This window comes from Scyliorhinus torazame, chromosome 31 (assembly GCF_047496885.1).
Source record: "Scyliorhinus torazame isolate Kashiwa2021f chromosome 31, sScyTor2.1, whole genome shotgun sequence".
NCBI classification, from domain to species: Eukaryota; Metazoa; Chordata; class Chondrichthyes; order Carcharhiniformes; family Scyliorhinidae; genus Scyliorhinus; species Scyliorhinus torazame.
Window position 1 is genome coordinate 6,644,092 of NC_092737.1, and position 27,493 is coordinate 6,671,584.

A 27,493-nucleotide genomic window follows, 5' to 3' on the forward strand; every position below is an offset into this window, starting at 1 on the left:
CCCTCCCTATCTCTGTAACCTCCTCCAGCTCCTACAACCCTCCCTATCTCTGTAACCTCCTCCAGCCCCTACACCCTTCCCTTTCTCTGTAACCTCCTCCAGCCCCGACAACCCTCCCTTTCTCTGTAACCTCCACCAGCCCCTACAACCCTCCCTATCTCTGTAACCTCCACCAGCCCCTACAACCCTCCCTATCTCTGTAATCTCCTCCAGACCCGACACCCCTCCCTACCTCTGTAACCTCCTCCAGACCCTACACCCCTCCCTATCTCTGTAAACTCCTCCAGACCCTACACCCCTCCCTATCTCTGTAACCTCCTCCAGACCCTACAACCCTCCCTATCTCTGTAACCACCTCCAGCCCCAACAACCCTCCCTCTCTCTGTAACCTCCTCCAGCCCCTACAACCCTCCCTATCTCTGTAACCTCCTCCAGCCCCTACAACCCTCCCTATCTCTGTAACCTCCTCCAGACCCTACAACCCTCCCTATCTCTGTAACCTCCTCCAGCCCCTACAACCCTCCCTATCTCTGTAACCTCCTCCAGACCCGACAGCCCTCCCTATCTCTGTAACCTTCTCCAGCCCCTACAACCCTCCCTATCTCTGTAACCTCCTCCAGCCCCTACAACCCTCCCTATCTCTGTAACAACCTCCAGCACCTACAACCCTCCCTATCTCTGTAACCTCCTCCAGCCCCTACAACCCTCCCTATCTCCGTAACCTCCTCCAGACCCTACACCCCTCCCTATCTCTGTAACCTCCTCCAGCCCCAACAACGCTCCCTGTCTCTGTAACCTCCTCTAGCCCCTTCAACCCTCCCTATCTCTGTAACCTCCTCCTGCCCCTGCAACCCTCCCTATCTCTGTAACCTCCTCCAGCCCCTACAACCCTCCCTATCTCTGTAACCTCCTCCAGCCCCTACAACCCTCCCTATCTCTGTAACCTCCTCCAGCCCCTACAACCCTCCCTATCTCTGTAACCTCCTCCAGCCCCTACAACCCTCCCTATCTCTGTAACAACCTCCAGCTCCTCCAACCCTCCCTATCTCTGTAACCTCCTCCAGCCCCTACAACCCTCCCTATCTCCATAACCTCCTCCAGACCCTACACCCCTCCCTATCTCTGTAACCTCCTCCAGCCCCTACAACCCTCCCTATCTCTGTAACAACCTCCAGCTCCTACAACCCTCCCTATCTCTGTAACCTCCTCCAGCCCCTACAACCCTCCCTATCTCCGTAACCTCCTCCAGACCCTACACCCCTCCCTATCTCTGTAACCTCCTCCAGCCCCTACAACCCTCCCTATCTCTGTAACAACCTCCAGCTCCTTCAATCCTCCCTATCTCTGTAACCTCCTCAAGCCCCTACAACCCTCCCTATCTCCGTAACCTCCTCCAGCCCCTACAACCCTCCCTATCTCTGTAACCTCCTCCAGCCCCTACAACCCTCCCTATCTCTGTAACCTCCTCCAGCCCCTACACCCCTCCCTATCTCTGTAAACTCCGCCAGACCCTACAACCCTCCCTATCTCTGTAACCTCCTCCAGCCCCAGCACCCCTCCCTATCTCTGTAACCTCCTCCAGCCCCTACAAACCTCCCTATCTCTGTAACCTCCTCCAGCCCCTACACCCCTCCCTATCTCTGCAACCTCCTCCAGCCCCTACAACCCTCTCTATCTCTGTAACCTCCTCCAGCCCATACACCCCTCCCTATCTCTATAACCTCCTCCAGCCCTCCCTATCTCTGTAACCTCCTCCAGCCTCTACATCCCTCCCCATCTCTGTAAACTCCTCCAGTCCCTACAACCCTCCCTATCTCTGTAACCTTCTCCAGCCTCTACAGCCCTCCCTATCCCTAACCTCCTCCAGCCCCTACAACCCTCCCTATCTCTGTAACCTCCTCCAGCCCCTACACCCCTCCCTATCACTGTAACTTCCTCCAGCCTCTACAACCCTCCCTTTCTCTAACCTCCTCCAGCCCCTACAACCCTCCCTATCTCTGTAACCTCCTCCAGCCCCAACAACCCTCCCTATCTTTGTAACCTCCTCAGCCCCTACACCCCTACCTATCTCTGTAACCTCCTCCAGCCCCTACAACCCTCCTTATGTCTCTAACCTCCTCCAGCCCCGACAACCCTCCCTATCCCTGTAACCTCCTCCAGCCCCTATAACCCTCCCTATCTCTGTAACCTCCTCCAGCCCTCCCTATCTCTGTAACCTCCTCCAGCCCCTACAGCCCTACCTATCTCTGTAACCTCCTCTAGCCCCTACAACCCTCCTTATGTCTCTAACCTCCTCCAGCCCCGACAACCCTCCCTATCTCTGTAACCTCCTCCAGCCCCTACAACCCTCCCTATCTCTGTCATCTCCTCCAGCCCCAACAACCCTCCCTATCTCTGTCACCTCCTCCAGCCCCTACACCACTCCCTATCTCTGTAACCTCCTCCAGCCCCTACAACCCTCCCTATCTCTGTAACCTCCTCCAGCCCCTACAACCCTCCCTATCTCTGTAACCTCCTCCAGCCCCTACACAACCTCCCTATCTCTGTAACCGCCTCCAGCCCCTACAACCCTCCTTATCTCTCTAACCTCCTCCAGCCCCGACAACCCTCCCTATCTCTGTAACCTCCTCCGGCCCCTACAACCCTCCCTATCTCTGTAACCTCCTCCAGCCGCTACAACCCTCCCTAACTCTGTAACCTCCTCCAGTCCCTACAACCCTCCCTATCTCTGTAACCTCCTCCAGCCCCTACAGTCCTCCCTATCTCTGCAACCTCCTCCAGCCCCTACAACCCTCCCTATCTCTGTCACCTCCTCCAGCCCCTACAAACCTCCCCATCTCTGTAACCTCCTCCAGCCCCTACAACCCTCCCTATCTCTGTAACCTCCTCCAGCCCCTACAACCCTCCCTAGCTCTGTCACCTCCTCCAGCCCCTACACCAGTCCCTATCTCTGTCACCTCCACCAGCCCCTACAACCCTCCCTATCTCTGTCACCTCCTCCAGCCCCTAGAACACTCCCTATCTCTGTAACATCCTCCAGCCCCTACACCCCTCCCTATCTCTGTATCCTCCTCAAGCCCCTACACCCCTCCCTATCTCTGTAACATCCTCCAGCCCCTACAACCCTCCCTATCCCTGTAACGTCCTCCAGCCCCTACACCCCTCCCTATCTCTGTAACCTCCTCCAGGCCCTACACCCCTCCCTATCTCTGTAACCTCCTCCAGGCCCTACACTCCTCCCTATCTCTGTAACCTCCTCCAGCCCCTAGAACACTCCCTATCTCTGTAACATCCTCCAGCCCCTACACCCCTCCCTATCTCTGTAACATCCTCCAGCCCCTACAACCCTCCCTATCCCTGTAACGTCCTCCAGCCCCTACACCCCTCCCTATCTCTGTAACATCCTCCAGCCCCTACAACCCTCCCTATCCCTGTAACGTCCTCCAGCCCCTACACCCCTCCCTATCTCTGTAACCTCCTCCAGCCCCTACAACACTCCCTATCCCTGTAACGTCCTCCAGCCCCTACACCCCTCCCTATCTCTGTAACCTCCTCCAGGCCCTACACCCCTCCCAATCTCTGTAACCTCCTCCAGCCCCTACACCCCTCCCTATCTCTGTAACGTCCTCCAGCCCCTCCATCCCTCCCTATCTCTGTAACCTCCTCCAGGCCCTACACCCCTCCCTATCTGTGTAACCTCCTCCAGGCCCTACACCCCTCCCTATCTCTGTAACGTCCTCCAGCCCCTCCATCCCTCCCTATCTCTGTAACCTCCTCCAGGCCCTACACCCCTCCCTATCTCCGTAATGTCCTCAAGCCCCTCCATCCCTCCCTATCTCTGTAACCTCCTCCAGGCCCCTACACCCCTCCCGATCTCTGTAACCTCCTCCAGCCCCTACACCCCTCCCGATCTCTGTAACCTCCTCCAGCCCCTACACCCCTCCGAGATCTCTGCGCTCCTCCAATTCCGGCCTCTAGCGCATCCCCCAGATTCCCACCATTGGTCAGCCGTGCCTTCAGCTGCCTTGGGGGGGTGGGGGAGGGACCCCTCCACCCCTCTCCCCCTTCAAGACGCTCCTTAAAAGTGACCAGTTTGCGAGGGGCTCCGGCTGTCACTACCATCTCCGCAGAGAAGCCAATGTCAGGGTTTGGCTGGGTTACGTTCCCGGGAATGTGGACATTTCGAACTGTTTCAAGGGAGATGTGCAAATGCACATTGTTATTGTGTAATTGTTGACTCTCTCCCTTCGTAAGTCAGCGAGTTCGGCACAGGCCTTATTCCCGGAAATGTCCAAATCAACCTTCAAGACAGTTCTCTCTGGAACGAGAATGGTCAGCCTCGTACGGGTTGTGAACCTGAAGCTTCTGTGGTGACAGTTTCTCCTGTCTCCGACCCACCCCCATTTCCTGTAAAACTCTGAAAGACCAACTGTCCCCAGGATGTGGGATAAACCTTGCAGAGAAAGATCTTGTTCAAAGATGTAATTTGTGTTAATCCAGATACAGGAAACTGTAACATTCCCAGGACAGGAACAGCACGGGGTTCGATACAGAGTAAAGCTCCCTCTACACTGTCCCTATTAAACACTCCCAGGACAGGTACAGCACGAGGTTAGATACAGAGTAAAGCTCCCTCTACACTGTCCCCATCAAACACTCCCAGGACAGGTACAGCACGGGGTTAGATACAGAGTAAAGCTCCCGCTACACTGTCCCCATCAAACACTCCCAGGACAGGTACAGCACGGGGTAAGATACAGAGTAAAGCTCCCTCTACACTGTCCCCATCAAACACTCCCAGGACAGGAACAGCACGGGGTTAGATACAGAGTAAAGCTCCCTCTACACTGTCCCCATCAAACACTCCCAGGACAGGTACAGCACGGGGTGAGATACAGAGTAAAGTTCCCTCTACACTGTCGCCATGAAACACTCCCAGGACAGGTACAGCACGGGGTTAGATACAGAGTAAAGCTCCCTCTACACTGTCCCCATCAAACACTCCCAGGACAGGTACAGCACGGGGTTAGATACAGAGTAAAGCCCCCTCTACACTGTCCCCATCAAACACTCCCAGGACAGGTACAGCACGAGGTTAGATACAGAGTAAAGCTCCCTCTACACTGTCCCCATCAAACACTCCCAGGACAGGTACAGCACGGGGTGTGATACAGAGTAAAGCTCCCTCTACACTGTCCCCATCAAACACTCCCAGGACAGGTACAGCACGGGGTTAGATACAGAGTAAAGCTCCCTCTACACTGTCCCCATCAAACACTCCCAGGACAGGTACAGCACGAGGTTAGATACAGAGTAAAGCTCCCTCTACACTGTCCCCATCAAACACTCCCAGGACAGGTACAGCACGGGGTGTGATATAGAGTAAAGCTCCCTCTACACTGTCCCCATCAAACACTCCCAGGACAGGTACAGCACGGGGTTAGATACAGAGTAAAGCTCCCTCTACACTGTCTCCAACAAACACTCCCAGGACAGGTACAGCACGAGGTTAGATACAGAGTAAAGCTCCCTCTACACTGTCCCCATCAAACACTCCCAGGACAGGTACAGGACGGGGTTAGATACAGAGTAGAACTCCCTCTACACTGTCCCCATCAAACACTCCCAGGACAGGTACAGCACAGGGTTAGATACAGAGTAAAGCTCCCTGTACACTGTCCCCATCAAACACTCCCAGGACAGGTACAGCTCGGGGTTAGATACAGAGTAAAGCTCCCTGTACACTGTCCCCATCAAACACTGCCAGGACAGGTACAGCACGGGGTTAGATACAGAGTAAAGCTCCCTGTACACTGTCCCCATCAAACACTCCCAGGACAGGTACAGCACGGGGTTAGATACAGAGCAAAGCTCCCTCTACACTGTCCCCATCAAACACTCCCAGGACAGGTACAGCACGGGGTTAGATACAGAGTAAAGCTCCCTCGACACTGTCCCCATCAAACACTCCCAGGACAGGTACAGCACGGGGTTAGATACAGAGTAAAGCTCCCTCTACGCTGTCCCCATCAAACACTCCCAGGACAGGTACAGCACGGGGTGAGATACAGAGTAAAGTTCCCTCTACACTGTCGCCATGAAACACTCCCAGGACAGGTACAGCACGGGGTTAGATACAGAGTAAAGCCCCCTCTACACTGTCCCCATCAAACACTCCCAGGACAGGTACAGCACGAGGTTAGATACAGAGTAAAGCTCCCTCTACACTGTCCCCATCAAACACTCCCAGGACAGGTACAGCACGGCGTGTGATACAGAGTAAAGCTCCCTCTACACTGTCCCCATCAAACACTCCCAGGACAGGTACTGCACGGGGTTAGATACAGAGTAAAGCTCCCTCTACACTGTCCCCATCAAACACTCCCAGGACAGGTACAGCACGAGGTTAGATACAGAGTAAAGCTCCCTCTACACTGTCCCCATCAAACACTCCCAGGACAGGTACAGCACGGGGTGTGATACAGAGTAAAGCTCCCTCTACACTGTCCCCATCAAACACTCCCAGGACAGGTACAGCACGGGGTTAGATACAGAGTAAAGCTCCCTCTACACTGTCTCCAACAAACACTCCCAGGACAGGTACAGCACGAGGTTAGATACAGAGTAAAGCTCCCTCTACACTGTCCCCATCAAACACTCCCAGGACAGGTACAGGACGGGGTTAGATACAGAGTAGAACTCCCTCTACACTGTCCCCATCAAACACTCCCAGGACAGGTACAGCACAGGGTTAGATACAGAGTAAAGCTCCCTGTACACTGTCCCCATCAAACACTCCCAGGACAGGTACAGCTCGGGGTTAGATACAGAGTAAAGCTCCCTGTACACTGTCCCCATCAAACACTGCCAGGACAGGTACAGCACGGGGTTAGATACAGAGTAAAGCTCCCTGTACACTGTCCCCATCAAACACTCCCAGGACAGGTACAGCACGGGGTTAGATACAGAGCAAAGCTCCCTCTACACTGTCCCCATCAAACACTCCCAGGACAGGTACAGCACGGGGTTAGATACAGAGTAAAGCTCCCTCGACACTGTCCCCATCAAACACTCCCAGGACAGGTACAGCACGGGGTTAGATACAGAGTAAAGCTCCCTCTACGCTGTCCCCATCAAACACTCCCAGGACAGGTACAGCACGTGGTTAGATACAGAGTAAAGCTCCCTTGACACTGTCCCCATCAAACCCTCCCAGGACAGGTACAGCACGGGGTTAGATACAGAGTAAAATACTGTCCCCATCAAACACTCCCAGGACAGGTACAGCACGAGGTGAGAAACAGAGTAAAGCTCCCTCTACACTGTCCCCATCAAACACTCCCAGGAAATGTACAGCACGGGGTGAGATACAGAGTAAAGCTCCCTCTACACTGTCCCCATCAAACACTCCCACGACAGGTACAGCACGGTGTTAGATACAGAGTAAAGCTCCCTCTACACTGTCCCCATCAAACACTCCCAGGACACGGACAGCACGGGGTTAGATACAGAGTAAAGCTCCCTCGACACTGTCCCCATCAAACACTCCCAGGACAGGTACAGCACGGGGTTAGATACAGAGTAAAGCTCCCTCTACACTGTCCCCATCAAAAACTCCCAGGACAGGTGCAGCACGGGGTTAGATACAGAGTAAAGCTCCCTCTACACTGTCCCCATCAAACACTCCCAGGACAGGTACAGCACGGGGTTAGATACCGGGTAAAGCTCCCTCTACACTGCCCCATCAAACACTCCCAGGACAGGTACAGCACGGGGTTCGATACAGAGTAAAGCTCCCTCTACACTGTCCCCATCAAACACTCCCAGGACAGGTACAGCACGGGGTTCGATACAGAGTAAAGCTCCCTCTACACTGTCCCCATCAAACACTCCCAGGACAGGTACAGCACGGGGGTAGATACAGAGTAAAGCTCCCTCTACACTGTCCCCATCAAACACTCCCAGGACAGGTTCAGCACAGGGTTAGATACAGAGTAAAGCTCCCTCTACACTGTCGCCATGAAACACTCCCAGGACAGGTACAGCACGGGGTTAGATACAGAGTAAAGCTCCCTCTACACTGTCCCCATCAAACACTCCCAGGACGGGTACAGCACGGGGTTAGATATAGAGTAAAGCTCCCTCTACACTGTCCCCATCAAACACTCCCAGGACAGGTACAGCACGGGGTTAGATACAGAGTAAAGCTCCCTCTACACTGTCCCCATCAAACACTCCCAGGACGGGTACAGCACGGGGTTAGATATAGAGTAAAGCTCCCTCTACACTGTCCCCATCAAACACTCCCAGGACGGGTACAGCACGGGGTTCGATACAGAGTAAAGCTCCCTCTACACTGTCCCCATCAAACACTCCCAGGACAGGTACAGCACGGGGTGAGATACAGAGTAAAGCTCCCTCTACACTGTCCCCATCAAACACTCCCAGGACGGGTACAGCATGGGGTTGGTACAAAACTTTGGAAGATTGAGAGAGTGGAATTTGGAGGACAATAATCAAAACTTCTGGCCCACAGACCACAATCAGTAAAAATAAACAACAACACCTCCTCCACAAGAGTCCTCAATACCGGGGTCCTGCAAGGCTGCGTACCTAGCCCCCTACTATACTCCCTGTACACACACGACTGCGGGGCAAAACATGGTTCCAACTCCATTTACAAGTTTGCTGACGACACGACCATAGTGGGCCGAATAACCACAAGTCAGAATAGAGGAGGGAGATAGAGGAGAATACTGAGATTCAGACTACTAGACTAGAAGGGCTTGAGGTTCATAAGGAGGAGGCGTTAACAATTCTGGAAAGGGTGAAAATAGATAAGTCCCCTGGGCCGGATGGGATTTATTCTAGGATTCTCTGGGAAGCTAGGGAGGAGATTGCTGAGCCTTTGGCTTTGATCTTTAAGTCATCTTTGTCAACAGGAATAGTGTCAGAAGACTGGAGGATAGCAAATGTTGTCCCCTTGTTCAAGAAGGGGAGTAGAGACAACCCCGGTAACTATAGACCAGTGAGCCTTACTTCTGTTGTGGGCAAAATCTTGGAAAGGTTTATAAGAGATAGGATGTATAATCATCTGGAAAGGAATAATTTGATAAGAGATAGTCAACACAGTTTTGTGAAGGGTAGGTCGTGCCTCACAAACCTTATTGAGTTCTTTGAGAAGGTGACCAAACAGGTGGATGAGGGTAAAGCAGTTGATGTGGTGTATATGGATTTCAGTAAAGCGTTTGATAAGGTTCCCCACGGTAGGCTACTGCAGAAAATACGGAAGCATGGGATTCAGGGAGACTTAGCTGTTTGGATCAGAGATTGGCTAGCTGGAAGAAGACAAAGGGTGGTGGTTGATGGGAAATGTTCAGACTGGAGTCCAGTTACTAGTGGTGTACCACAAGGATCTGTTTTGGGGCCACTGCTGTTTGTCATTTTTATAAATGACCTGGAGGAGGGCGTAGAAGGATGGGTGAGTAAATTTGCAGATGACACTAAAGTTGGTGGAGTTGTGGACAGTGCGGAAGGATGTTACAGGTTACAGAGGGACATAGATAAGCTGCAGTGCTGGGCTGAGAGGTGGCAAATGGAGTTTAATGCAGAAAAGTGTGAGGTGATTCATTTTGGAAGGAATAACAGGAAGACAGAGTACTGGGCTAATGGTAATATTCCTGGCAGTGTGGATGAGCAGAGAGATCTCAGTGTCCATGTACATAGATCCCTGAAAGTTGCCACCCAGGTTGAGAGGGTTGTTAAGAAGGCGTACGGTGTGTTAGCTTTTATTGGTAGAGGGATTGAGTTTCGGAGCCATGAGGTCATGTTGCAGCTGTACAAAACTCTGGTCCGGCCGCATTTGGAGTATTGCGTGCAATTCTGGTCGCCGCATTATAGGAAGGATGTGGAAGCATTGGAAAGGGTGCAGAGGAGATTTACCAGAATGTTGCCCGGTATGGAGGGAAGATCTTATGAGGAAAGGCTGAGGGACTTGAGGCTGTTTTCGTTAGAGAGAAGAAGGTTAAGAGGTGACTTAATTGAGGCATACAAGATGATCAGAGGATTGGATAGGGTGGACAGTGAGAGCCTTTTTCCTCGGATGGTGATGTCTAGCACGAGGGGACATAGCTTTAAATTGAAGGGAGATAGATATAGGACAGATGTCAGAGGTAGGTTCTTTACTCTGAGAGTAGTAAGGGCGTGGAATGCCCTGCCTGCAACAGTAGTGGACTCGCCAACACTAAGGGTATTCAAATGGTCATTGGATAGACATATGGACGATAAGGGAATAGTGTAGATGGGCTTTAGAGTGGTTTCACAGGTCGGCGCAACATCGAGGGCCGAAGGGCCTGTACTGCACTGTAATGTTCTGTGTTCTATGTAACCTAGTGGAGCGGTGCAGCAACAACAATCTCTCAATGCCAGCAAAACTAAAGAGCTAGTCATTGACTTCAGGAAGCGAAGTACTGTACACACCTGTCAGCATCAACGGGGCCGAGGTGGAGATGGTTAGCAGTTTCAAATTCCTAGGGGTGCACATCACCAAAAATCTGTCCCACGTCGACGCTATAACCAAGAAAGCACAACAGCGCCTATACTTCCTCAAGAAACTAAGGAAATTCGGCATGTCCACATTAACCCTTACCAACTTTTACAGATGCCCCACCAGAGAAAGCATCCTATCGGGCTGCATCACAGCCTGGTATGGCAACTGCTCGGCCCAGGACCGCAAGAAACTTCAGAGAGTCGTGAACACCGCCCAGTCCATCACACGAACCTGCCTCCCATCCATTGACTCTATCTACACCTTCCGCTGCCTGGGGAAAGCGGGCAGTATAATCAAAGATCCCTCCCACCCGGCTTACTCACTCTTCCAACTTCTTCCATCGGGCAGGAGATACAGAAGTCTGAGAACAGAACAGACTCAAAAACAGCTTCTTCCCCACTGTCACCAGACTCCTAAATGACCCTCTTATGGACTGACCTCATTAACACTACACCCTGTATGCTTCACCCGATGCCGGTGTTTATGTAGTTACATTGTATATCTTGTTGCCCTATTATGTATTTTCTTTTATTCCCTTTTCTTCCCGTGTATTTAATGATCTGTTGAGCTGCTCGCAGAAAAATACTTTTCACTGTACCTCGGTACACGTGACAATAGACAAAATCCATATCCAGAAATGACGCTGATAACTCGGGCGACACGTGGTCTATCATCTTGTGGTTGGTCTAAAGGGGTTTGAGACTCATTCTCGGCAATCACCAGGAGACAGATTCCTGTCCCAGCTCCCGTCTCCCTGCTCACCAGTGACTGACAAACTGGGAAGTGGGGCCCAGGGTCTTTTGAACGTCTGAACCTGGCCTTCTGGAAGTTGTTGTGGTTGATGCACTAACACTGCATCCAGTGACCGTGGGGACTGTTACTGAGCATGGTGCCAGTGTGCCCTGTCTGACTGGCATTTTGTTTCCTCACCCTCTGCTCCTTGTGTTGGTTCGGGGGGATGGGCTATTACACTTTTTTCCAGTCGCTGATATTGATATTTGTCCCTTCTCTCCTCAGGGTCCACAGATGTAAAGTGCGAGGGGCCGAATTGTCCTCCAAAACCAACACCAGCCTCGCTACTGTCCCCGACGCTCGTCTCGCCCAAAAGACCAGCTTCTCTGGTGCCCCCGACTGTCTTGACACCCAAATCACCCGTTACCCTGTCCACACCGAGTACCAGGACCACTCGGCACACCACCCCGGCCAATCACACCTCGCACCACACAACTCCCCACCCAACCAACCACACCACGCATCACCCGTCCAATCACACCACGCATCACCCGTCCAATCACACCACGCATCACCCGTCCAATCACACCACGCATCACCCGTCCAATCACACCACGCATCACCCGGCCAACCACACCACGCATCACCCGTCCAATCACACCACGCATCACCCGTCCAACCACACCACGCACCACCCAACCCCCCACCCGGCCAATCACACCTCGCATCCGGCCTTGCCCACCACTCTGCACCCAGCCCCTGCGCCGAAGCTCCAATCCGGACACTACAACGTGACGGCGAACAAGACGGTTTGCGCCTTGGCAGACTTGAAGTTACAGTTCCGGGTCCAATACAAAAACACAAAGAAGGAAACGGTGAGCAAGGCCTTGTAAATTCCACCACCGTAAGTGCCAGGAAACAGCCTCAGAGTCCCCATCAAACACTCCCAGGACAGGTACAGCACGGGGTTAGATACAGAGTAAAGCTCCCTCTACACCGTCCCCATCAAACACTCCCAGGACAGGTACAGCACGGGGTTAGATACAGAGTAAAGCTCCCTCTACACTGTCCCCATCAAACACTCCCAGGACAGGTACAGCACGGGGTTAGATACAGAGTAAAGCTCCCTCTACACTGTCCCCATCAAACACTCCCAGGACACCGCACGGGGTTAGATACAGAGTAAAGCTCCCTCTACACTGTCCCCATCAAACACTCCCAGGACAGGTACAGCACGGGGTTAGATACAGAGTGAAGCTTCCTTTACATTGTCCCCATCAAACACTCCCAGGACACCGCACGGGGTTAGATACAGAGTAAAGCTCCCTCTACACTGTCCCCATCAAACACCCCCAGGACAGGTACAGCACGGGGTTAGATACAGAGTAAAGCTCCCTCGTCACTGTCCCCATCAAACACCCCCAGGACAGGTACAGCACGGGGTTAGATACAGAGTAAAGCTCCCTCTACGCTGTCCCCATCAAACACTCCCAGGACAGGTACAGCACGGGGTTAGACACAGAGTAAAGCTCCCTCTACACTGTCCCCATCAAAAACTCCCTAACAGGTACAGCACGGGGTTAGATACAGAGTAAAGCTCCCTCTACACTGTCCCCATCAAACACCCCCAGGACAGGTACAGCACGGGGTAAGATACAGAATAAAGCTTCCTCTACACTGTCCCCATCAAACACCCCCAGGACAGGTACAGCACGGGGTTAGATACAGAGTAAAGCTCCCTCGTCACTGTCCCCATCAAACACCCCCAGGACAGGTACAGCACGGGGTTAGATACAGAGTAAAGCTCCCTCTACGCTGTCCCCATCAAACACTCCCAGGACAGGTACAGCACGGGGTTAGACACAGAGTAAAGCTCCCTCTACACTGTCCCCATCAAAAACTCCCTAACAGGTACAGCACGGGGTTAGATACAGAGTAAAGCTCCCTCTACACTGTCCCCATCAAACACTCCCAGGACAGGTACAGCACGGGGTTAGATACAGAGTAAAGCTCCCTCTACACTGTCCCCATCAAACACTCCCAGGACAGGTACAGCACGGGGTTAGATACAGAGTAAAGCTCCCTCTACGCTGTCCCCATCAAACAGTCCCAGGACAGGTACAGCACGGGGTTAGATACAGAGTAAAGCTCCCTCTACGCTGTCCCCATCAAACACTCCCAGGACAGGTACAGCACGGCGTTAGATACAGAGTAAAGCTCCCTCTACGCTGTCCCCATCAAACACTCCCAGGACAGGTACAGCACGGGGTTAGATACAGAGTAAAGCTCCCTCTACACTGTCCCCATCAAACACTCCCAGGACAGGTACAGCACGGCGTTAGATGCAGAGTAAAGCTCCCTCTACGCTGTTCCCATCAAACACTCCCAGGACAGGTACAGCACGGCGTTAGATACAGAGTAAAGCTCCCTCTACGCTGTCCCCATCAAACACTCCCAGGACAGGTACAGCACGGCGTTAGATACAGAGTAAAGCTCCCTCTACGCTGTCCCCATCAAACACTCCCAGGACAGGTACAGCACGGGGTTAGATACAGAGTAAAGCTCCCTCTACACTGTCCCCATCAAACACTCCCAGGACAGGTACAGCACGGCGTTAGATGCAGAGTAAAGCTCCCTCTACGCTGTCCCCATCAAACACTCCCAGGACAGGTACAGCACGGGGTTAGATACAGAGTAAAGCTCCCTCTACACTGTCCCCATCAAACACTCCCAGGACAGGTACAGCACGGGGTTAGATACAGAGTAAAGCTCCCTCCGTTTCTCCAAAATGACGAGAGGTATAGGCTGTGTGAATAGTCAGAAGCTTTTCCCAGGGTGGAAGACTCCATTACAAGGGGCACAGGTTCAAGGTGATTTGGGAAAGTTTAAGGGGAGATGTGTGGGAGAAGTCTTTCCCGCAGGGGGTGCTGGAACGCGTTGCCAGTGGAGGTGGTGGAGACAGGCCCGATAATAACGTTTAAGATGTACGTTGAGAGACACATGAACGTGCGGGGAATGGAGTGATGCAGATCGTCTGGGAAATAGGACTGAGACACGAATGTCAGCGGCGGCTTGGTGAGCTGTACGGCCAGTTCCCGTGCTGCGATGTTCTTTGTTCACGATCTCAGCCACACTGGCTGAATCCAGGTTCGGAGTTTCGGTCCCTGAAGGAGGTGTACTGTTCTGTTTGAGAGCTGCTGTTCCTAACACCTGCCCCAGTCCCCTGCCCAACTGGATCAGTTGATGAAAATGATGAAGGCACAAATATTTCCCACGCGCGTGACCTCTTTTCGTTCTCCATTTGCAGAGCTGGGGACTGTTCATGCTGCAGCCCACGAGGACACACGCTTCAGGAACCTGCGGAACGGGCTTTGTTAACTTAACTCTGACCTTTCCCGAGGGATTCCTGATGTTCGGATTCAAGAAGGTCAGTATTTTACACTCTACACTTTGCGAATGTTTCTGACCCAGCGATCACTGGACAGTGATCAGGAGCAGGAACCCTGGCTGATTTCCCCTCTCTCTCTAACCCAGGGATCACTGGGCAGTGATCAGGAGCAGGAACCCTGACTGATTTTCCCTCTCTCTCTGCAAACCAGGGATCACTGGACAGTGATCAGGAGCAGGAACCCTGACTGATTTTCCCTCTCTCTCTGCAAACCAGGGATCACTGGACAGTGATCAGGAGCAGGAACCCTGACTGATTTTCCCTCTCTCTCTGCAAACCAGGGCTCACTGGACAGTGATCAGGAGCAGGAACCCTGGCTGATTTCCCCCTCTCTCTAACCCAGGGATCACTGGACAGTGATTAGGAGCAGGAACCCTGGCTGATTTCCCCTCTCTCTCTAACCCAGGGATCACTGGACAGTGATCAGGAGCAGGAACCCTGGCTGATTTCCCCTCTCTCTCTCTAACCCGGGGATCACTGGACAGTGATCAGGAGCAGGAACCCTGGCTGATTTCCTCTCTCTCTCTAACCCAGGGATCACTGGACAGTGATCAGGAGCAGGAACCCTGGCTGATTTCCCCTCTCTCTCTCTCTAACCCAGGGATCACTGGACAGTGATCAGGAGCAGGAACCCTGGCTGATTTCCCCTCTCTCTCTCTAACCCAGGGCTCACTGGACAGTGATCAGGAGCAGGAACCCTGGCTGATTTCCCCTCTCTCTCTCTCTAACCCAGGGATCACTGGACAGTGATCAGGAGCAGGAACCCTGGCTGATTTCCCCTCTCTCTCTCTCTAACCCAGGGATCACTGGACAGTGATCAGGAGCAGGAACCCTGGCTGATTTCCCCTCTCTCTCTCTAACCCAGGGATCACTGGACCGTGATCAGGAGCAGAAACCCTGGCTGATTTCCCCTCTCTCTCTAACCCAGGGATCACTGGACAGTGATCAGGAGCAGGAACCCTGGCTGATTTCCTCTCTCTCTCTAACCCAGGGATCACTGGACAGTGATCAGGAGCAGGAACCCTGGCTGATTTCCCCTCTCTCTCTCTAACCCAGGGATCACTGGACATTGATCAGGAGCAGGAACCCTGGCTGATTTCCCCTCTCTCTCTAACCCAGGGATCACTGGACAGTGATCAGGAGCAGGAACCCTGGCTGATTTCCCCTCTCTCTCTCTAACCCTGGGCTCACTGGACAGTGATCAGGAGCAGGAACCCTGGCTGATTCCCTCTCTCTCTCTAACCCAGGGATCACTGGACAGTGATCAGGAGCAGGAACCCTGGCTGATTTCCCCCCTCTCTCTCTCTAACCCAGGGATCACTGGACAGTGATCAGGAGCAGGAACCCTGGCTGATTTCCCCTCTCTCTAACCCAGGGATCACTAGACAGTGATCAGGAGCAGGAACCCTGGCTGATTTCCTTCTCTCTCTCTAACCCAGGGATCACTGGACAGTGATCAGGAGCAGGAACCCTGGCTGATTTCCCCTCTCTCTCTCTGTAACCCAGGGATCACTGGGCAGTGATCAGGAGCAGGAACACTGGCTGATTTCCCTCTCTCTCTCTAACCCAGGGATCACTGGACAGTGATCAGGAGCAGGAACCCTGGCTGATTTCCCTCTCTCTCTCTAACCCAGGGATCACTGGACAGTGATCAGGAGCAGGAACCCTGGCTGATTTCCCTCTCTCTCTCTAACCCAGGGATCACTGGACAGTGATCAGGAGCAGGAACCCTGGCTGATTTCCCCTCTCTCTCTCTAACCCTGGGATCACTGGACAGTGATAAGGAGCAGGAACCGTGGGTGATTTCTCCTCTCTAACCCAGGGATCACTGGACAGTGATCAGGATCAGGAACCCTGGCTGATTTCCCCTCTCTCTCTCTAAACCAGGGATCATTGGACAGTGATTAGGAGCAGGAACCCTGGCTGATTTCCCCTCTCTCTCTAACCCAGGGATCACTGGACAGTGATCAGGAGCAGGAACCCTGGCTGATTTCCTATCTCTCTAACCCAGGGATCACTGGACAGTGATCAGGAGCAGGAACCCTGGCTGATTTCCACTCTCTCTAACCCAGGGATCACTGGACAGTGATCAGGATCAGGAACCCTGGCTGATTTCCCCTCTCTCTCTGCAAACCAGGGATCATTGGACAGTGATTAGGAGCAGGAACCCTGGCTGATTTTCCCTCTCTCTCTAACCCAGGGATCACTGGACAGTGATCAGGAGCAGGAACCCAGGCTGATTTCCCCTCTCTCTCTCTAACCCAGGGATCACTGGGCAGTGATCAGGAGCAGGAACCATGGCTGATTTCCTCTCTCTCTCTAACCCAGGGATCACTGGACAGTGATCAGGGGCAGGAACCCTGGCTGATTTCCCCTCTCTCTCTCTCACCCAGGGATCACTGGACAGTGATCAGGAGCAGGAACCCTGGCTGATTTCCCCTCTCTCTCCCACCCAGGGATCACTGGGCAGTGATCAGGAGCAGGAACCCTGGCTGATTTCCTCTCTCTCTCTAACCCAGGGATCACTGGACAGTGATCAGGAGCAGGAACCCTGGCTGATTTCCTCTCTCTCTCTCTCTAACCCAGGGATCACTGGACAGTGATCAGGAGCAGGAACCTGGCTGATTTCCTCTCTCTCTCTAACCCAGGGATCACTGGACAGTGATCAGGAGCAGGAACCCTGGCTGATTTCCCTCGCTCTCTCACCCAGGGATCACTGGACAGTGATCAGGAGCAGGAACGCTGGCTGATTTTCCCTCGCTCTCTCACCCAGGGATCACTGGACAGTGATCAGGAACCCTGGCTGATTTCCCCTCTCTCTAACACAGGGGTCACTGGACAGTGATCAGGATCAGGAACCCTGGCTGATTTCCTCTCTCTCTCTAACCCGGGGATCACTGGACAGTGATCAGGAGCAGGAACCCTGGCTGATTTCCCTCTCTCTCTCTCTCACCCAGGGATCACTGGACAGTGATCAGGAGCATGAAACCTGGCTGATTTCCTCTCTCTCTCTAACCCAGGGATCACTGGACAGTGATCAGGATCAGGAACCCTGGCTGATTTCCCCTCTCTCTCTCTCACCCAGGGATCACTGGACAGTGATCAGGAGCAGGAACCCTGGCTGATTTCCCCTCTCTCTCTCACCCAGGGATCACTGGGCAGTGATCAGGAGCAGGAACCCTGGCCGATTTCCCCTCTCTCTCTCTAACCCCGGGATCACTGGACAGTGATTAGGAGCAGGAACCCTGGCTGATTTCCTCTCTCTCTCTCTAACCCAGGGATCACTGGACAGTGATCAGGAGCAGGAACCCTGGCTGATTTCCCCTCTCTCTCTCTAACCCAGGGATCACTGGACAGTGATCAGGAGCAGGAACCCTGGCTGATTTCCCCCCTCTCTCTCTAACCCCGGGATCACTGGACAGTGATTAGGAGCAGGAACCCTGGCTGATTTCCTCTCTCTCTCTCTAACCCAGGGATCACTGGACAGTGATCAGGGGCAGGAACCCTGGCTGATTTCCTCTCTCTCTCTAACCCATGGATCACTGGACAGTGATCAGGATCAGGAACCTGGCTGATTTCCTCTGTCTCTCTAACCCATGGATCACTGGACAGTGATCAGGAGCAGGAACCCTGGCTGATTTCCCTCTCTCTCTAACCCAGGGATCACTGGACAGTGATCAGGAGCAGGAACCCTGGCTGATTTCCCCTCTCTCTCTAACCCATGGATCACTGGACAGTGATCAGGAGCAGGAACCCTGGCTGATTTCCCCCCTCTCTCTCTAACCCCGGGATCACTGGACTGTGATTAGGAGCAGGAACCCTGGCTGATTTCCTCTCTCTCTCTCTAACCCAGGGATCACTGGACAGTGATCAGGGGCAGGAACCCTGGCTGATTTCCTCTCTCTCTCTAACCCATGGATCACTGGACAGTGATCAGGATCAGGAACCTGGCTGATTTCCTCTGTCTCTCTAACCCATGGATCACTGGACAGTGATCAGGAGCAGGAACCCTGGCTGATTTCCCTCTCTCTCTCTAACCCAGGGATCACTGGACAGTGATCAGGAGCAGGAACCCTGGCTGATTTCCTCTCTCTCTCTCTCTAACCCAGGGATCACTGGACAGTGATCAGGAGCAGGAACCCTGGCTGATTTCCCCTCTCTCTCTAACCCATGGATCACTGGACAGTGATCAGGAGCAGGAACCCTGGCTGATTTCCCCTCTCTCTCTAACCCAGGGATCACTGGACAGTGATCAGGAGCAGGAACCCTGGCTGATTTCCCCTCTCTCTCTAACCCAGGGATCACTGGACAGTGATCAGGAGCAGGAAACCCTGGCTGATTTTCCCTCTCTCTCTCTAACCCAGGGATCACTGGACAGTGATCAGGAGCAGGAACCCTGGCTGATTTCCCCTCTCTCTAACCCAGGGATCACTGGACAGTGATCAGGAGCAGGAACCGTGGCTGATTTCCTCTCTATCTCTAACTCATGGATCACTGGACAGTGATCAGGAGCAGGAACCCTGGCTGATTTCCCCTCTCTCTCTCTAACCCAGGGATCACTGGACAGTGATCAGGAGCAGGAACCCTGGCTGATTTCCCCTCTCTCTAACCCAGGGATCACTGGGCAGTGATCCGGAGCAGGAACCCTGGCTGATTTCCCCTCTCTCTCACTAACCCAGGGATCACTGGACAGTGATCAGGAGCAGGAACCCTGGCTGATTTCCCTCTCTCTCTAACCCGGGGATCACTGGACAGTGATCAGAAGCAGGAACCCTGGCTGATTTCCCTCTCTCTCTAACCCGGGGATCACTGGACAGTGATCAGGAGCAGGAACATAGAACATCGAAAAATACAGCACAGAACAGGCCCTTCAGCCCACGATGTTGTGCCGAACCTTTGTCCTAGATTAATCATAGATTATCATTGAATTTACAGGCAGAAGGAGGCCATTCGGCCCATCGAGTCTGCACCGGCTCTTGGAAAGAGCACCCTACCCAAGGTCAACACCTCCACCTAAACCGCACATCCCCACAACCCAGCAACCCCACCCAACACTAAGGGCAATTTTGGACACTAAGGGCAATTTATCATGGCCAATCCACCTAACCCGCACATCTTTGGACTGTGGGAGGAAACCGGAGCACCCGGAGGAAACCCACGCACACACGGGGAGGATGTGCAGACTCCGCACAGACAGTGACCCAAGCCGGAATCGAACCAGGGACCCTGTAGCTGTGAAGCAATTGTGCTACCCACAATGCTACCGTGCTGCCCTTAAGAACAAATTAATTTACACTATATCATTTAACCGTAATCCATGTACCTATCCAATAGCTGCTTGAAGGTCCCGAATGTTTTCGACTCAACTACTTCCACAGGCCGTGCATTCCATGCCCCCACTACTCTCTGGGTAAAGAACCTACCTCTGACATCCCCCTCCTATATCTTCCATCATTCATCTTAAATTTATGTCCCCTTGTAATGGTTTGTTGCACCCGGGGAAAAAAGTCTCTGACTGTCTACTCTATCTATTCCCCTGATCATCTTATAAACCTCTATCAAGTCGCCCCTCATCCTTCTCCGTTCTAATGAGAAAAGGCCTAGCACCCTCAACCTTTCCTCGTAAGACCTACTCTCCATTCCAGGCAACATCCTGGTAAATCTTCTTTGCACCTTTTCCAAAGCTTCCACATCCTTCCTAAAATGAGGCGACCAGAACTGTACACAGTACTCCAAATGTGGCCTTACCAAAGTTTTGTACAGCTGCATCATCACCTCACGGCTCTTAAATTCAATCCCTCTGTTAATGAACGCTAGCACACCATAGGCCTTCTTCACAGCTCTATCCACTCGAGTGGCAACTTTCAAAGATGTATGAACATAGACCCCAAGATCTCTCTGCTCCTCCACATTGCCAAGAACTCTACCGTTAACCCTGTATTCCGCATTCATATTTGTCCTTCCAAAGTGGACAACCTCACACTTTTCAGGGTTAAACTCCATCTGCCACTTCTCAGTCCAGCTCTGCATCCTATCTATGTCTCTTTGCAGCCGACAACAGCCCTCCTTACTATCCACAACTCCACCAATCTTCGTATCGTCTGCAAATTTACTGACCCACCCTTCAACTCCCTCATCCAAGTCATTAATGAAAATCACAAACAGCAGAGGACCCAGAACTGATCCCTGCAGTACGCCACTGGTAACTGGGATCCAGGCTGAATATTTGCCATAATGGAATAAAGCTGCCATGGAAACAGAAATGGTGACAAGGTAAAGTTTACAGCTAAGCATACATTTCATTTCTGTAACCGTCTCTCTCCGCAGGACATCAAAAAACAAACCTTCTATTTGAGCGAAGTTAAAAGTGAATTGATGTTCCGGTTCCCTGGCACTGCGGGTGAGTTCGAAACACAACCATCAACAGTGGATCAAGAATGTCTAAGAGGGAGCGACTTCAGGAGTTCGTAGGGGCTGGAGGAGGTTACAGAGATAGGGAGGGTTGTAGGGGCTGGAGGAGGTTACAGAGATAGGGAGGGTTGTCGGGACTGGAGGAGGTTACAGAGATAGGAAGGGTTGTAGGGGCTGGAGGAGGTTACAGAGACAGGGAGGGTTGTAGGGGCTGGAGGAGGTTACAGAGATAGGGAGGAGCGTAGGGGCTGGAGGAGGTTACAGAGATAGGGAGGAGCGTAGGGGCTGGAGGAGGTTACACAGATAGGGAGGAGCGTAGGGGCTGGAGGAGGTTACAGTGATAGGGAGGGTTGTAGGGGCTGGAGGAGGTTACAGAGATAGGGAGGGTTGTAGGGGCTGGAGGAAGTTACAGAGATAGGGAGAGTTGTAGGGGCTGGAGGAGGTTACAGAGATAGGGAGGGGTGTAGGGGCTGGAGGAGGTTACAGACATAGAGAGGGGATGTAGGGGCTGGTGGAGGTTACAGAGATAGGGAGGGGGTGTAGGAGGTTACAGAGATAGGGAGGGTTGAGGGGCTGGAGGCGGTTACAGAGATAGGGAGGGGGTGTAGGAACTGGAGGAGGTTACAGAGATAGGGAGGTGTGTAGGAGGTTACAGAGATAGGGAGGGGGTATAGGGGCTGGGGGAGGTTACAGAGATAGGGAGGGGGTGCAGGGGATGGAGGAGGTTACAGAGATAGGGAGGGGGTGTAGGGGATGGAGGAGGTTACAGAGATAGGGAGGGGGTGTAGGGGGTCGGAGGAGGTTACAGAGATAGGGAGGGTTGTAGGGGCTGGAGGAGGTTACAGAGATAGGTAGGGGGTGTAGGGGATGGAGGAGGTTACAGAGATAGGGAGGGGGTGTAGGGGCTGGAGGAGGTTACAGAGATAGGGAGGGGTGTAGGGGATGGAGGAGGTTACAGAGATAGGGAGGGGTGTAGGGGATGGAGGAGGTTACAGAGATAGGGAGGGGGTGTAGGGGCTGGAGGAGGTTACAGAGATAGGGAGGGGTGTAGGGGATGGAGGAGGTTACAGAGATAGGGAGGGTTGTAGGGGCTGGAGAAGGTTACAGAGATAGGGAGGGGGTGTAGGGGCTGGAGGAGGTTACAGAGATAGGGAGGGGTGTAGGGGATGGAGGAGGTTACAGAGATAGGGAGGGGTGTAGGGGATGGAGGAGGTTACAGAGATAGGGAGGGGGTGTAGGGGCTGGAGGAGGTTACAGAGATAGGGAGGGGTGTAGGGGATGGAGGAGGTTACAGAGATAGGGAGGGTTGTAGGGGCTGGAGAAGGTTACAGAGATAGGGAGGGTGTAGGGGATGGAGGAGGTTACAGAGATAGGGAGGGTTGTAGGGGCTGGAGGAGGTTACAGAGATAGGGAGGGTGTAGGGGATGGAGGAGGTTACAGAGATAGGGAGGGTGTAGGGGATGGAGGAGGTTACAGAGATAGGGAGGGTTGTAGGGGCTGGAGGAGGTTACAGAGATAGGGAGGGTTGTAGGGGCTGGAGGAGGTTACAGAGATAGGGAGGGTTGTAGGGGCTGGAGGAGGTTACAGAGATAGGGAGGGTTGTAGGGGCTGGAGGAGGTTACAGAGATAGGGAGGGGGTGTAGGGGCTGGAGGAGGTTACAGAGATAGGGAGGGGGTGTAGGAGGTTACAGAGATAGGGAGGGGGTGTAGGGGCTGGAGGAGGTTACAGAGATAGGGAGGGGGTGTAGGGGCTGGAGGAGGTTACAGAGATAGGGAGGGGTGTAGGGGATGGAGGAGGTTACAGAGCTAAGGAGGGGGTGTTGGGATTGGAAGGGGCTGTAGAGGTGGGCTGGGGGCCGGGGGAGGGATGTGAAGAGACTGCGTGCCCCGAGGGGGGGTGCGGTGAACGGTTCGCAGTGCCAGCTGAGGGGCAGGGCCGAGGGTAACCTCCAGTTAGCTGCGTGTCGGGTGTTGGGAGACCGGCCGAGGGCTGCGGTGGGAAGCATCAAGTCAAGAGTTAGCGAGGGGTTCGAGCAGCGTCTCCGTGACGTTCGCGCGATGGGAAATCCGCAGACTTGTGATGATGTGGTCGCCAGCTCATCACGAGGCCCGGGGGTGATCCTGAGTTGAGAACTGAGTGCGCCAGCCTCCGACAGTTCCCAGAGCGAGGGGGGGGGGGTGAATTTGTACTGCGCGCCTGGCGGCGGGACCAGCACTCCAAGGTCGCTAACCAGAGCGTTGCTTGCTTTGACAGGGCCGTCTCGGTACTCGGCACAGAACACCAGCCTGGCGATGCTGCAGGCCCATCTTGGACACTCCTACCGATGTTCCAACCAATCCGTGGAGGTCAAGAGCACTTTCTGGGTGGACCTTGTGGACCAGCAGGTTCAGTCCTTTGACTTTGACAAAAACCAACACTTTGGTCCAGGTACGAACAAAATCCAAGGACTTGCATTCCTCTAGCGCCCAACGCCACCCCAGAGCGCACGGCCGGCCAATCGACGTACATTTTGAGTCGCGGTCGCTGTGGTTACGTCGGGAAGTCCGTCATTGGGGCATAACCTCCGGGAGGGGCGTGGCCATGGGGAAAAAAGAACGGTGGGGTTTATCCTCCATGCCTCCCGCCTTTACCGTCCGGGAATAGTACCCCGGGGAGCGTGCGCACGGCTGGAGCGGAGGGTTATTACGGAGCCCGTGTCTCACCCCTCTCTCTCTCTCCCTCTCCCCCTCCCTCTCTCTCCTCACAGCCGAGCTCTGCCCCCAGGACAAGAAGCTGCCGGTGGTGGCCATCGTGGTGGCCGTCGTTCTGGTGATCCTCATTCTCGTCGTGATCCTGGTGTACGTGATCGGCAAGAGCAGGTCGCCGGCTGGCTACCAGAGCATCTGATCGGTCCCGGGGGGGGGGGGGGGGGGGTTTCCGACCTCGAGGGGGAGCGGGTGGGGTGGCGATGTGCATGCGGAGACGGGGGGGGGGGGCGGGGCTCGGAGGTCAAGGTAGAGGGGGGGGAATGGCTTACGGGATTCGGGGGGGGGAGGGGTTGTTTATGGGGGTCAGGGGTTGAGACGGAGGGGGGTGTTCCAGAGTCGGGACAATTTGACAGAGGGTGGGGGCTTTTCTTTAGTTTTTTAAAAATTCGATAGATTGGAGACTGAAAGTTTAGGTTTTAATGGTGTCTGGAGTGGATTTGTTTATTGTCACGTGTACCGAGGTACAGTGAAAAGTATTTTTCTGCGAGCAGCTCAACAGATCATTAAATACACGGGAAGAAAAGGGAATAAAAGAAAATACATAATAGGGCAACACAACATATGCAATGTAACTACGTAAGCACTGGCATCGGATGAAGCATACAGGGTGTAGTGTCAATAAAATCAGTCCATAAGAGGGTCGTTGAGGAGTCTGGTAGCAGAGGGGAAGAGGCTGTTTTTGAGTCTGTTCGTGCGTGTTCTCAGACTCCTGTATCTCCTGCCCCGATGGAAGAAGTCGGAAGAGTTGGGAGAGGATATAATCAGTTTGCTGTGCTGTCGATCGATCTGGGCGCGTTTAAGATGAAATTGTTATTGTTTATATAAAAAGGGAGGGGTTTTTCTCCTGAGGGTTTTTGTGCTGCGAGTTTGTGTTTTGCGTGTGTGTGAGGCAGGAGCCCTCCCTGGTTAGGGGGGTGGGGGGTGGGGGGAAACGGGGCAGGAAGCTGTGTCTGCGATCGGGAGGAGGTTCTCCGGAGAGCGGGGCAGGAATTATCGCCCTCCCGTCCCCGCCTAAGTGGTCGTCACGCCCCGGAGGCCACACGGACTGGAAAGGGGAGGGGGGGGGGGGGGGGGAAAGCAGATTCAATAGGAACTTTCAAAAGGGAATTCAAATTCACGAGTGGGGGAGTGCTGTTGGCAACGGGCGGGCCAGCACAGTCGCGATGGACCGAGCGGCCTCGTCTGGGGCTGGATTTGCCAAACCCTCAGAATGCCCCCTCCCCCCCCCCCCCCCCGGCTCCATGCAGACAGCATTTGGATCTGGGGGACGGGGGAATTAACCCCAGCTCGTCAGCCAAGGTGGGGGTGGGGGCACCAACAAGCCGTTGTCACGGTAACCTCGGTAATAAACAACAAGTTCTTTTGCTGCATTGAATGTATATCTGTAATAAAAAAATAAATCTTTTTGTCAAAAGACTCCGCTTTCAGTTCCTCTCTCGGCAAACCTGCCCCCACCCACAGACCCCCGTCCCGTCACCGTGTGAGGGAATCACAGACCCCCGTCCCGTCACCGTGTGGGGGAATCACAGACCCCCCGCCCCGTCACCATGTGAGGGAATCACAGACCCCCGTCCCGTCACCGTGTGGGGGAATCACAGACCCCCGCCCCGTCACCGTGTGGGGGAATCACAGACCCCCCGCCCCGTCACCATGTGAGGGAATCACAGACCCCCGTCCCGTCACCGTGTGGGGGAATCACAGACCCCCGTCCCGTCACCGTGTGGGGGAATCACAGACCCCCGTCCCATCACCGTGTGGGGGAATCACAGACCCCTGTCCCGTCACCGTGTGGGGGAATCACAGACCCCCGTCCCGTCACCGTGTGGGGGAATCACAGACCCCCGTCCCGTCACCGTGTGGGGGAATCACAGACCCCCGTCCCATCACCGTGTGGGGGAATCACAGACCCCGTCCCGTCACCGTGTGGGGGTGTCACAGACCCCCGTCCCGTCACCGTGTGGGGGAATCACAGACCCCCGTCCCGTCACCGTGTGGGGGAATCACAGACCCCCGTCCCGTCACCGTGTGGGGGTGTCACAGACCCCCGTCCCGTCACCGTGTGGGGGAATCACAGACACAGACCCCCGTCCCGTCACCATGTGAGGGAATCACAGACCCCCGCCCCGTCACCGTGTGGGGGTGTCACAGACCCCCGTCCCGTCACCGTGTGGGGGAATCACAGACACAGACCCCCGCCCCGTCACCATGTGAGGGAATCACAGACCCCCGCCCCGTCACCATGTGAGGGAATCACAGACCCCCGTCCCGTCACCGTGTGGGGGTGTCACAGACCCCCGTCCCGTCACCGTGTGGGGGAATCACAGACCCCCGTCCCGTCACCGTGTGGGGGAATCACAGACCCCCGTCCCATCACCGTGTGGGGGAATCACAGACCCCCGTCCCATCACCGTGTGGGGGAATCACAGACCCCCGCCCCGTCACCGTGTGGGGGAATCACAGACCCCCGTCCCGTCACTGTGTGGGGGAATCACAGACACAGACCCCCGCCCCGTCACCATGTGAGGGAATCACAGACCCCCGTCCCGTCACCGTGTGGGGGAATCACAGACCCCCGTCCCATCACCGTGTGGGGGAATCACAGACCCCCGTCCCGTCACCGTGTGGGGGAATCACAGACCCCCGTCCCATCACCGTGTGGGGGAATCACAGACACAGACCCCCGTCCCATCACCGTGTGGGGGATTCACAGACACAGACCCCCGTCCCATCACCGTGTGGGGGAATCACAGACCCCCGTCCCGTCACCATGTGAGGGAATCACAGACCCCCGTCCCGTCACCGTGTGGGGGAATCACAGACACAGACCCCCGTCCCATCACCGTGTGGGGGAATCACAGACCCCCCGTCCCATCACCGTGTGGGGGAATCACAGACCCCCGTCCCATCACCGTGTGGGGGTATCACAGACACCCGTCCCATCAGCGTGTGGGGGTATCACAGACACAGACCCCCGTCCCATCACCTTGTGGGGGAATCACAGACCCCCGTCCCATCACCGTGTGGGGGAATCACAGACCCCCGTCCTGTCACCATGTGAGGGAATCACAGACCCCGTCCCGTCACAGTGTGGGGGATTCACAGACACAGACCCCCGTCCCGTCACCATGTGAGGGAATCACAGACCCCCTGTCCCATCACCGTGTGGGGGAATCACAGACCCCCGTCCCGTCACCGTGTGGGGGAATCACAGACCCCCGCCCCGTCACCGTGTGGGGGAATCACAGACCCCCGTCCCATCACCGTGTGGGGGAATCACAGACCCCCGTCCCGTCACCGTGTGGGGGAATCACAGACACTGACCCCCGTCCCATCACCGTGTGGGGGAATCATAGACACAGACCCCCGTCCCGTCACCGTGTGGGGGAATCACAGACACAGACCCCCGTCCCGTCACCGTGTGGGGGAATCACAGACCCCGTCCCATCACCGTGTGGGGGAATCACAGACACAGACCCCCGTCCCATCCCCGTGTGGGGGAATCACAGACCCCTGTCCCGTCACCGTGTGGGGGAATCACAGACCCCCGTCCCGTCACCGTGTGGGGGAATCATAGACACAGACCCCCGCCCCGTCACCGTGTGAGG

At 54.5% G+C, this 27,493-nt stretch overlaps 1 protein-coding gene across 1 annotated transcript in view; it reads left to right on the top strand.

Annotated features, from left to right (window-relative positions):
- LOC140404639 (macrosialin-like) overlaps positions 1–24,062 on the top strand; it is a 45,036-nt gene extending 20,974 nt beyond the window's left edge. Inside the window, exons 2-6 of the mRNA XM_072493250.1 lie at positions 11,567–12,156; positions 14,589–14,708; positions 21,057–21,129; positions 23,395–23,568; positions 23,888–24,062. Coding sequence (XP_072349351.1) covers positions 11,567–12,156; positions 14,589–14,708; positions 21,057–21,129; positions 23,395–23,568; positions 23,888–24,027 — 1,097 coding nt within the window. The 3' untranslated portion in view covers positions 24,028–24,062. The remainder of the gene's footprint in view (positions 1–11,566; positions 12,157–14,588; positions 14,709–21,056; positions 21,130–23,394; positions 23,569–23,887) is intronic.
- Positions 24,063–27,493: the final 3,431 nt, after the last annotated feature.